Raw genomic sequence first — 12,615 nt, 5'->3', positions numbered from 1 at the left:
ACACCTCAATTGTGATTGTTCAATGTTCTGCAAGGTCTTCTGATGAACCCATTCTCACCCTGCTCCTTAACTGCCTCTTTAACTCTTTAAATCGAATCCCCTAATTTTTATCAGAAAAGTATTTCCTTTTTATGATAGGCTGTGGTTTCTGCCTTTAAAAAATCTATTCTGGGGATTCTCCTGGAATCTGTAAGAAGTCATTGCAATGGTAAAGTAGGCAAGAGGGTGGGGTGGAAAGAAATGCCTTCTGCATAAATCTAGTTAGTCTGAGTCGTTTTTTGACAACTTCCGGGACCAGACTTCAGGCAGTGCTGGAAATTGTTCTCTTTACCATATCTTTTTTTTTTTTTTTTTTTTTTTTACTGTACATATTTACATACATACACATATGGTGAGGGAGAGAACGTGATGACGTGAGACTCTCCTTGGAGAGTAGGAGGTAATAAAGAAATAAAACAGGTGTCTGAGGAGACGTTCTATTAGAGAGGGGAGAATAGAGAGTAATTATCGTTCAGACAGGCAAGAGTTCTCTGCAGGTAGCAGCCTGGGAAAGCGAACTCGCGCACCCTCTTGGGGGACGGGCTCTTTTGCTTTCTATTTCTTCTCCTGCAGCCAGGGTGCACGCGTATTTGAAACAGACCGAATTTCCTCCTCGATGTGGGGTCAGGTTGACTTTTCGAGACTAGCGGATATTTCTTTTTAATGACTCCAATGCCTTTTGTTACTGCTGTTATTGAGGTTGAGGGAGAAGAGATCGGTCTAAATTCTGGCTGGGTAAGTGGGGGGATTCTCGGCGATGAGAAAGGGGGAACTTAGAAGCCGGAGGAAAATCAGCAGCCCCCTCATCTCCACTTCTCCAGTCCCCCCACTCTTCACCCGTGACCTCCCGTGGAGACCCCAGGAGGCAGCATCAATATTTGATCGACCCTTCGTCTGCACGCTGCCAGCCCTGGCCGGCTGGGCTCGCCAGGCATTGCCCGCTCGGCGCTGAGGCGGACGCCCGGCCCTGCCCCGGGATTTGGAAGGACCCTCTCTGCGCTCGCCCCCTCCCCAGGGTGGCTCTGCTTCCGAGCCTGGGCGCGGTGCCCACCATGCGCGGCTGCCCGCGGCTCGCGCTGCTCTGCGCGCTGCCCTGGCTCCTGCTGGCGGCGTCGCCCGGGCACCCGGCGAAATCCCCCAGGCAGCCCCCGGCACCGCGCCGCGACCCCCTCGACCCTGCCAGGGGCGCCGATTTCGATCATGTCTACAGCGGGGTGGTGAATCTCAGCACCGAGAACATCTACTCTTTCAACTACACCAGCCAGCCCGGCCAGGTAAGACACTCGCTCCCCTCACTTGACTCCTAGAAACTTGCCAGATCTCAGAGCTCCGTCGCTGCTTTGGAGTCCCCTGGGAATTGACCTTGGGAGACCTCGGGGACCAGGGGACGTTTGTTCCCTTTCTCCTCCGAAGCAATCACTGCCCTGCCCGAGCTGCCGCAACACGCCTCGGGGACAACTCTGCTTCGCCTCGCGCCTCCCCTGGCCTGGTCACGGGCATTTCTGGGCTTTGCAGAGGCACCAGTTCCCCGCACCGTCTGCGGGTCCTGGCTCCCTGCTGGGCCTTTCTCCGGGAAAGTCCTGATTTCTAGGGTTGCGGGGTGTGGTGTGGAGCGCGCAGAAGGACCGCACCTCGGTTCTTAATCCCCTGCAGGGAAGAAACCTAATTTCAAGCGGATGATTCAGTCAGACCCTTCTATTTCATAGCGCTTGGAGAGGGAGAACTGCTCAGAATCTAAAATGGAAATTGTGTGACAATGGACGGAAGCTGCAAAACCTCTATGCATTCAACAGTCACTTCCTGCGTTTCTGTACCATTGTCACACGTATGTGCTTCAGAGATGCCAGAAGACCCGGGCAAAGACGTGAGAACTGCAGCCATCGGCTGATCCATCCACGTTTTGATTTTAAATAAGGATGGATAATTGTGTGAAAGTTCTAGACCTATTTTTGACAAGAGTTGAGGGAAGATAAGGAGGGGGAAATGTTCCAGTGACTATCCCTTTGACATACATACTCTGATTATATAATGTAAGGAGATGCATATAGTTCATTTCTTTCCTCTAGTGTTGTACCTCTGGAGCAGCACTGGGCAGGGGGAGAGAGAGAGAGAGAGAGAGAGAGAGAGAGAGAGAGAGAGAGAGAAAGAAAGGGTTGGGGGGGCCTCCCCAGTGTACCAACCTCTGGAGCTTCTTCCCATATAAATATGTTTATGTATCTCTTACTATATCAGCATCCCCTACCCTCTAGGGAAATTCCAGAACTAGATGATTGGGATACCATGATATGCCTCCCTCTCTGATTCTCACTCCAGATCAGAACTAGAAAACCTCATCACTTCCCAAAGTGAGGGTGGTTTGTATTGAGCAGGGGGTCCAATGTGCCTAACACTGCTCCCAGACATCTTCCAGCTGTGTGTAGCCAGAAAGTGCCCTGAGTGCCCCATCTCCAGTGCGGCACCAAATCCTGTGGCACTGTCACCATGGCAGCACAGCCCTCACCCTGCTCTGTCCTCCAGTAACCTTCAGGTTATATGTTCTGTAGTGAGCAGAGTGGCTGTGCGCAGACCTATTCCATGGTAGACAAGGGAGAGGCTGCAGTTTTTGTTTCCCACACCCCACATACCCAACCTCTTTCTATCTAGGGTGGGAGTACCCATGGACTGGCTGACATGTTGCACATGAGGTGTGTTCCTAGCCCTGTGATTGGCTGGGAGCAGAAAAAAGTCTGAAAACTCCATGATTTCTGGAGTAAGTCTCAGCTTCCCCCTAAATCATTGGTAAGAAAACTCAAATTACGTGTGCTAAGTAAATCCTGACATCAGGCTTTGGTATTTCTTGCAGTTCTGCATAGAGATAGAGCGTCTGGTTTTGAACTGTTGCTTTTACATTGTCCCCTTAGTATTGTGTGAGTTTTGCACTTGAGATCACCTGGTTGACTTCCCTGGTAAACCTTGAGATATTGAGGGCAGGGGCAAAGTCATGTTCATCTCTGTACTCCAGTACCTAGCACAGTGAATGGCACGTAAGAGGTTTATAAGCCAGGCACAATGGCTCACACCTGTAATCCCAGCACTCTGGAGGACAAGGTGGGAGGACTGCTTGAGACCAGGAGTTCAAGATCAGACTAGACAACATAATGAGACCCTCTCTATACAAAAAAATTTTTTAAAATTAGCTGGGTGTGATGGCACATAAGCCTATAGTCCCAGCTACTTAGGGGGTGGAGGCAGGAGGATTGCTTGAGCCCAGGAATTTGAGGCTGCAGTGAGCTGAGCTCTTGCCACTGTACTCCCACCTGGGACAGAGTGATACCCTGTTTTTTAAAAAATGGTTTGTTTGTTTGTTTTTTGAAAGGAAAAAGAGGCTTATAAAAAACATTTAGTTTTTTCCAAAAATGAACAAATAAGTGAATAAAGGGTTATTAGCTAAGGCTAAATAAAATGAAATGTACACCGTCTTCAATTTAACAGTCTGGAAAATGTGAGATCATTTCAGATAAAAACATAAAAACAATTTTCTTTTATAAAACAAATTTGGTTTTTATAAAAACACATTTTAAAAATTGTTCTATTATGCCCTATTTGTCTGTGTGTGTTAACATGTCCTTTATTTTATGAAACGGTTTTTAAAATACTTTTGAATGACACAAGGTTAACAACCCAAGCAGTCCCTAGAATTTTTATTAAAATATTACTAGTCTGAGAAATACAAAGTTGGGAACCATGGGAACAGGAGATAACAAAAATTTCAATTATTTTAGTGCCAGTATTCACAATATAAGCCAGATGTCCTCAAATCTTACAGCCTTCTGGGACCAGTCTTTAATATGCAAATGCAGTGGTGGAGCCCTCAAGCCACTTACTGTGGGAAATTAACCTCCTCTCCTACCAGCCAGTATTCCTGTTGCTTTCTCCAGAGAAGATATTTTCTTGATCTGTCTGTCCAAACCATTACTCTCGGTTCCTGCTTTCTTCTTGGTTCTTTTTGTCCTGTGTTAGATATCAGCAGCCCCTTCTTGCAGGAACACAAGGCTGTTGGATGTAGCAGAATTTTACTGAAGGTTTGGAATAACATAGCGGAATGACATCACAGCACAAGATAGCCCATACTGTTTCGACAATTTACCACCAGGGGGATTTCAAGATTGCGATGCTCTCTTTCAGGTGCTGGTTTGTCACTATCTTCTTGGCCATCCCCTCACACCTCCTCAAATGCTGGCCCCTACCCACTAAATTTTTGTTACCCTCCCATGTTGTGCAATTTTTGCCATCATTGCTTATCCCACGCTCACTAAGAGGCTCTGTTAAATAGCAATGTATGACCCCAGACCTATGCTCTTTGGAGCAGAAGCTTGGACATGACTGTTTTCCCTTTGACCTGAACAAAGTCTTGATAAGATAAGTCTTTCTACCCCGCAGGGTCATTGCCCACCTCCCCTCTTCAGTGCAACAAAGAATTTGGTTTAGGAAAAAAACGTCTAGTTTTTGAGCTTTAATCTTTGTTTTCCTTTTTCTTCAAGCCATTGTTGCTTGCCATTATTTTTCCTGTGCCTTGGAGGCGAAAGTCTATTCTAAGTTCAGGCTTAAAGACAGGAAGCTGTTGTGGGAGCCATTGCTCCTAATCTTTCCTGTCAGCCACTGCATCTCCCATACCAAACTGTCCCAGAGAACTATTCAGCCAAGCTTGTGTCATACTAATTAGTGGAACTCAGCACCAGGAAAAGTCTCATATGCCTTCCAGGCATAGGGTAATGTAAATATGAAGTTGCCTTTAAAAAAATCGCTTAGAGAATGGAGTGACTGCTTTAAATAAAAATGATGAAAATAATAATTGGAGGTGCGGGTTAGGCAAGATCATGATTCATTTCATTTCTCTGGAAGGAGATGTCTGGAGACTCACTTTAAAAGGAGGAGCGCTATACTCTGCAAACAGGGTGTTCTATAACCACAGGGCTCAGCCAGGCTAGAAGGAAACTACCTTGTTGGGAAAGTTGCCAGGGATATGTTTGACTGGGACAGAAGGCACAATGCAGGTTTACTGGGAAATGAGAATACCCTTGTAGAGACAGGTGGCAGCAACAATCAGATGTTTCTATTTGAGCTAGATGGTGATAAGAAACCCTTAAATAAAATCTAACCACTGGGCAACAGGCTGTCTTCTCTGAGGTTTTTCCGTACGATTTTTTAATTTGAAATATTTCCCTGGAAGTATTTCTTTTGTCTCATTTATTAACTGAGGCATTTATCTTTTAATGACATATACTTTTCCACGCCCAAGGAACAACCCTCAGCTTTATTAATATAAACCGGTAGTTGTACACCTAGAACCAGTTAAACCAGTCTCTTGGATCCAGATTCAAAAAGCCTACCCAGTCCTTAAGAACAATGAAATGTCCATGTGGACACTCCGGTGGTAACTTCTAGCTATATGCATTACTAATTACATGGAAGAATTTAGAACTTTGATATGATGGCCTGAGTTCTCCCTGTCTCGTATAGGAATGCTTACTCTTTATGTACTGAGGCCAAGAAGCCTCCTCTGCTATCTTCGTATGTCCTTTTGCTGAACTGCACTAGTACTCGTTGGAGGAAAGACTCATCTCATTAGCCCATTATCTAAATGATTGGACTGTCTCAGTCCACCTAGGTGGATATAACAGACCACCATCGGCAAATCTCATGTCTGGTGAGGGACTGCTTCCTGGTTTGTAGACAAGCTCCTTCTTTCTGTGTCCTCACATGGCCAAAAGAGCAAAGAGAGAAGAATAGTCTTTCATGTGTCTTCTTCTTTTTATTTATTTATTTATTTATTTTTGAGACAGAATCTTACTCTGTCACCCAGGCTAGAGTGCAGTGGTGCGATCTCAGCTCACTGCAATCCCTGCCTCCCAGGTTCAAGTGATTCTAGTGCCTCAGCCTCCCGAGTAGCTGGGATTACAAGCATGCACTACCACACCCAGCTCATTTTTATATTTTTAGTAGAGACAGGGTTACTCCATGTTGGCCAGGCTGGTCTCGAACTCCTGACCTCAGGTGATCTGCCCACCTTGGCCTCCCAAAGTGCTTGAATTACAGGCATGAGCCACTGTGCCTGGCCTCATGCTTCTTCTTATAAGGGCAATAATCCCTCCATGAACGCTCTTGTGACCCAATTACTTTCCAAAGGCCCTATTTTCAAATCCATCATATTGGGGATTAAGTTTCAACATGTGAATTTTGGTGGGAACACAAACATTCAATCTGTAGCAATCACCTCCTACATTTTTCTCAGAGACTCTGAAAACAGGGCATCAGTGTGTCATGGGTTGTTTAGGAGATAACATTACTCCAGTTATGGCTCTGATGTTATGGAGGAGCTGCCTTCTGCCTACCCAGACTTGACAATCAGGTGCTAAGTTGTGTGATGGATTCTGTAAGTCTGTGCTGTCCAATGGCTATTGAGCACTTGAAATGTGACTAGTCTGAAGGGAAATGTGCTGTTAAACATAGAATACATACCAGTTATTGAAGACCATACAACAAAAATAATAGAAAATGTGTCGTTAGTATTTGTATGTTGTGTTTAAATGATAATATTTTTGATATATTAAATTAACTATAGTCATAACATTAACTTTACATGTTTCTCTTTACCATTTTAATGTAGTTACCAGAAAATTTTCAAACACATATGTGGCTCACATTTTATTTTTATTGAACAGCAGTTCTGCAAGCACTATAAGATTTAAGAGAGGACATACCTCCCACACATAGCTGTGTCAGAGGAAATGAGACATGAGAAGGTTATGATAGGTAAGCAAAATTTTGGTTGGCAGAAAGAAACGGGAAAGGCATTTCAGATATGGAAAAATATATCCAATTTATGTTTTGGCAAGACTATATCAAAGGTGATATGGTATATTTCTTCCAGAAAGCACATAATGTCTGATTGTGTCTTTTTTTTTTTTTAATGGTAGCCATCATTGATCATCATTGTCTAGTTCCATGAATTCATTAGTAGCAGCAAGATAATGATATTTTAATTCTATGATTTATTTTTCATTTTATGAGCTGGAATACTTCTATAATGGGAAACTTCACCTTGTTGGCTATTTGGTTACCTTGAGCTACTGTTTGTAAAGAAAAAATGAAATAAATGCCTTCTTCTTTACCTTTACCATTTTTTAAAATAATAAGTTGGTCTCCTAATAGCCTATAATGATGATCAATGAGATTTTATTTAGCATAATCATGAGCTTATGCATTTAAACATATCTGATACATTTTATTCCAATACAGTTATTATCCTTATTTAAGTTTAAATTGTTCATCTTTCGCCAGCAAAAGGCAATTCAAGTTGGCTCCTGAATTATTTTGGTAAAACCCAATTGCTCTTTGACAGCCTCCTTGCTTTCTTGTATGAAGTTATTCCTTTCCCAAACTGCAACCAGTCATTTCTGCAGGAAGGTCCAAGGCTATTCCTTGGAGCGATAGAGCTTTTAGAGACCACAGTTTGGGAACTAGGGGCCCTTATTAGGAATGGATTGGTAACCTTTATCTAAGCCTTTTCAGTGGACATGCTAAGAAATAGATCATAAGTTTATACTATTACTTCCAATTCAAATTCAGAAATATAAGGTTTTTACTTAACCTCATCCTTATGGAAGATATTACATCCACATCTTCTTTCTTTCATGCCAAAAATCCTAGTTCTCAACTAGATCAACTTAGTTACTATCGTAGTGTGTTTGTATTCTTTTGAGGCTGAGTAATTTATAAGGAATAAAAGGGTTACTTGGGGAGGCCGAGGCAGATGGATCACCTGAGTTAAGGAGTTTGAGACTAGCCTGGCCAAAATGGTGAAACCACATCTCTACTAAAAATACAAAATAAGCAGCCGGACGTTGTGGCCCATGCCTGTAATCCCAGCTAATCAGGAGGCTGAGGCAGGAGAATCACCTGAACCTGGGAAGTGGAGGTTGCAGTAAGCCGACATCACACCGTCGCATAATCCCTTTCATAATTAAGAAGTCATTTGCGGGCCAGGTGCGGTAGCTCATGCCTGTAATCCCAGCACTTTGGGAGGCCAAGGCAGGCAGATCCACCTGAGGTGAGGAGTTTGAGACCAGCCTGACCAACATGGCAAAACCCTGTCTACTAAAAATACAAAAATTAGGCAGGCATGGTGGAGGGCACCTGTAATCCCAGCTACTCAGGAGGCTGAGGCAGGAGAGTTGCTTGAACCTGGGAGGCGGAGGTTGCAGTGAGCTGATACCGCATCATTGCACTCTAGCCTGGGCGACAGAGTGACTCTGTCTCAAAAAAAAAAAAAGGAAGTCATTGTGAAGTAATACTTGATACTATGTAAATACTGTGTGCCTCATCAAACTTTCAACAACTACTTTTAGCATCCATTGATTATTCCTGCCTGCATTAGATATTACTATGATGGTTTCCAACTTGTGATCTTCTAATTCATTGTTCCTTCTACATTTATCCGTTAATATTCTACTGTAAGAAAGAAATTTTCTTCTCATTTATTTACTTATTTCTTTTATTTATATCAGCATGGGCATATAGATGCTTATTTGATCTAATTATTGCTTTCATTTACATTAAAATCTTGTTATAAACAACCTATCGTTCTAAGTATTTTATATTGTGGGTATATACTAAGAATCTCTCTCTCACTCTAACACAGAAAGCAGGTTTCCTCTCTCCTCTCCCCATCACTAGCAAAATGATATTTCAATAATAAAATTATTTTTGATTGACACATAAAAATTGTACGTATTTCTGGGGATAGTGTGTGATATTTTGATACATGTATGGAATGTGTAATGACCAAATCAGGCTAATTAGCATATCCATTGCCTCAAACATGTATCATATCTTTGTGTTGGGAACATTCAAAATCAGCTCTTCTAGCTATTTGTGATGTTGGTTTTTATGTGTGGGTGAAATAGAAAAGACTGATTAGATTATATCACCTGGCAGATCCATGAGATGCTTGATATTTTCCTTTTCAAATAAGCAGAAAGTATAGTGAGGCCCTTCTTTATAAAAAAAAAAAAAGAGTGTTCCATTCCTGTACAGGAATGTTCTTATTCATATGTGGAGGCTAAAAAAGTTGCTCTCATAGAGGGAAAATTAAAGCTTAGTGTTATACAGCAAATATAGGTTATATATTAAATGTTGTTAATAATAAAACTAATTAAAAATTATTTGTTGAAATAATTCCTTACTTTGAATTCTCATTCCCTCTTTTTTTTTTTTTTTTTTTTTTGTTGCTGTGACAATAATAAAGAAATTGATTTTGCCATTAGAAAGAAGGACATGGAGATGCTGATTTTTGTACAAGATTGAACAGGGCATTTTTCAGCAAGTTGAACAAGACAAGTGAAGTTGGTTTAAAGGTATCTTATATTGAAAAGTGTGTCCAGAGAAAGTTGAATATATACCTTCTTTCCTGATAAGAAAGCTATTTATAATTCGCCTCCCTGTCACAGCTCCCAAGAACCAGGAAATTTTCCCCCTCTTTGGACGACTGAAAAGCATTTTAGGAGCTATTTCTCAAATCATAATTTTTAAAAACTTTCTTTTGGACCTAGCCTTCTACAGTTGGTCTCAAGTCTGGCCAGGGGTGCTGATATGTAATTATTGATAGTAAAGTACGATTAATTTAAAGGTGAGGATCACCTATATTTTGGTTAAACTCTAAGCATTTTAATAAAACTTTATTTCTTAAATGGTGGCAAAATTAAAGTTTATCATGAAGTAATATGTTGTCCTGAGTAAAAACATTCTCTGGTTGCATGGGGTACTTAGAGTTGATACCTTGGACCTTCAAGAGCATAAATACAAATTTGCCCTCTCTGTGCCTAACCCAGGATCCTAAAGTATTTTGACTTGGTTTGCTTCCTCATTGATACCTTCTCTCCACCCCACCCCCATAAAATTTCCCTCATTATTAACATCTTGCATTATTGTGGTACACTAATATTGAACCAATATGTATTTATTATTAACTAAAATCTGTATTTTACATTGGGGTTCACTGTTGGTATTGCATAGTTCTGTGGATTTTGAGAAATACATAAAGTTGTGTATCCATCATTATGATACTGTACAGGATAGTTTCACCCCCTGAAAATAGTCTGTGTTCCACTAATTCATCCTTTATTCCCTTCTCTTGAACCCCTGGCAACCACTGGTTTTGTTTTATTTTTACTGTCTCTCTAGTTTTGCCTTTTCCAGAATGTCACATAGTTGTGAAGGAGTTCAGAACATGCCACTCCACAATATGCTACTCTGGCATATTGACTATTTTGAGTTAAAACTACTTGAAAAACAACAGATGCAAGAAGGTCACTCTGACCTTTATTCTCTTTCTTAAAAGCAGGAAATGTAAATCATGTGAAAGATACTCTCTATATTAAAAGGAAAGTAACATTCTCATCATCGAGGGTGGGAAGTTGAGAAAGAAGGTCCTGCGTACAAATGTTATTAGAAGAACCCTTATCTTCCTGGCCACTTCTCCCTGCCATTAACTATCTTAGCCCAAGCCCCTTTGCCTTGTCACATTTTTACAATTTACTACTCTTTGTCTAATTCAATATATAAGTATTCAAATCTAACTGTGTCTTTGGGTCTTCATTTCCTCATGAGGGTGTCCGTGTCACACACCAAAAAAAAACTTATATTAACTTTGTATGGTTTTCTTCTGTTGATCTATCTTAGGCCAATTTAATTTTCAGGCCCAGCCAGAACTGTAAGAAGGCAGAAGTTGGAATTATACAACTTGTAGCTTTTTCATACTTGCTTCTTTTACATAGCAAAATGTAAAACATTAAGGTTCCTCCATGTCTTTTTATGGCTTGATGCCTCATTTCTTTTTAATGCTGAATAATATTTCATTGTCTGGATATACTACAGTGTGTTTATCCATTCCTCTATTGAAGGACATCTTGGTTGCTATCAATTTTTGGCAATTATGAATAAAGCTGCTGTAAAATGTGTGTGTGGGTTTCTGTGTGGCCATAAATTTTCAACTCATTTGGGTAAATACCTAGGTGTATGATTGCTGGACTATGTAGTAAGACTACGTTTAGCTTTGTAAGAAAGTGTCAAACTGTCTTTCTTCTAAAGTGGCTGTATCATTTTGAATTACCACCAGCAATGAATGAGAGTTCCTGTTGCTCCACAACCTCATCAGCATTTGATGTTATCAGTATTTTGTCTTTTAGCCATTCTAATAAGTGTATATTGGCATCTCATTGCTGCTTTGCAATTCCCTTTAATTGCAAATCCCAATGTTGTTGAGCATATTTTCATATGCTTGTTTACCATCTATATATCTTCTCTGGTAAGGTGTCTGTTTAGATCTTTTGCCTATTTTTAAATTTGGTTGTTTTATTCATTATTGTTGAGAAGAGTTCTTTGTAGATTTTGGATACCAGTCCTTTATCAGATAAATACTTTACAAATATTTTCTCCCTATTTGAGCCTTGCCTCTTCATTTTCTTAGTAGTATCTTACACAGATCAAACATTTTTATTTTAATAAACTATCATATTAATTTTTTTCATGGATCATGCTTTTGGTGGTGTATATAAAAAGCTGTCACCAAATCAAAAGTCACCTCGATTTTTCTCCTATGCTATCTTTTGGAAGTTTTATAATTTTTCATTTTACACTTAGACATAATCCATTTTGCATTAATTTTTGTGAAAGTTATGAGGTCTCTGTCTAGATGGTTTTTTTTTTTTTTTGCATATGCTGTCCAGTTGTTTTAGCATCATTTGTTGAAAATATCTCCCTATATTTTTAGCGTTACACTATTGTGTACATGTTTACAATTATACTTTGCCTTGGTGCAAAGGCTTGGAAGCAGCCCCACACCGGGTGCTCAGTGTTCTTATCACCATTCCCAACCTTCCCTTCTGCTGCCAGCATTGCTAAACTCTACCATTCTCTTACCACCCCCTTTCCCTATGTATCTATGTCTCTCTGCTTCTAGCCTTTTTGTCTTCAAATTTCTTATGAACAGGGTCAACCCATCAAGATTCTCCCTCTTTTCTGGGTAGTGTCCTGTGGTTGTTTGAGGCTTTGCTAATGGCAAGCATATTCTATTTTCTTAGAATAGAGGTAAATTTTCTTTTTTACTTTCTGATTCAGAGCCATAACAAATAATCTCAGTTGCTAGAGGGCTGATCTCCCAGTTATCAAGGTTTTGCTGGAGAGTTCCAGTGGTAGAAATCTGTCTTCCAGTGGTGGAAGATGAAGAAGACATGTGCCTTGGGCAGTCAGTATATAACTGTATTGATGTCATGTTCCATCATTTCCTTTATCCAAGTCAATGAGCTTATCTTTGTCAACTCTCTTTAGCTACATAAATATAATGGGGCTTGCATTTGAGACTTCTTTTCTGGGTTTTCTCATCCATAGCTAAAAGAACATATAAAAATTCTTTGAACCATAAGAAAGAGGTAGCTATATTTTAGGAATTCAAAAGACCTTAAAAAATTTTTTTAAGTTTTTTCCTTGAAATTTTATTTTATTTCTTTTTAAACTTTTATTTTAAGTTCAGGGATATAT

General features: G+C 40.5%; 1 protein-coding gene across 2 annotated transcripts in view; it reads left to right on the top strand.

Annotated features, from left to right (window-relative positions):
• Positions 1 to 372: 372 nt before the first annotated feature.
• SIDT1 (SID1 transmembrane family member 1) overlaps positions 373 to 12,615 on the top strand; it is an 88,343-nt gene continuing 76,100 nt past the window's right edge. For both annotated transcript variants that reach the window (XM_050778788.1, XM_050778787.1), the window contains exon 1: positions 373 to 1,313. In XM_050778788.1, coding sequence (XP_050634745.1) covers positions 1,092 to 1,313 — 222 coding nt within the window. In that variant the 5' untranslated portion in view covers positions 373 to 1,091. The remainder of the gene's footprint in view (positions 1,314 to 12,615) is intronic.

This window comes from Macaca thibetana, chromosome 2 (genome assembly GCF_024542745.1).
Source record: "Macaca thibetana thibetana isolate TM-01 chromosome 2, ASM2454274v1, whole genome shotgun sequence".
Lineage (NCBI taxonomy): Eukaryota > Metazoa > Chordata > Mammalia > Primates > Cercopithecidae > Macaca > Macaca thibetana.
Note: the sequence above shows the minus strand (reverse complement) of the source record. Positions and strands in the feature narration are given on the sequence as shown.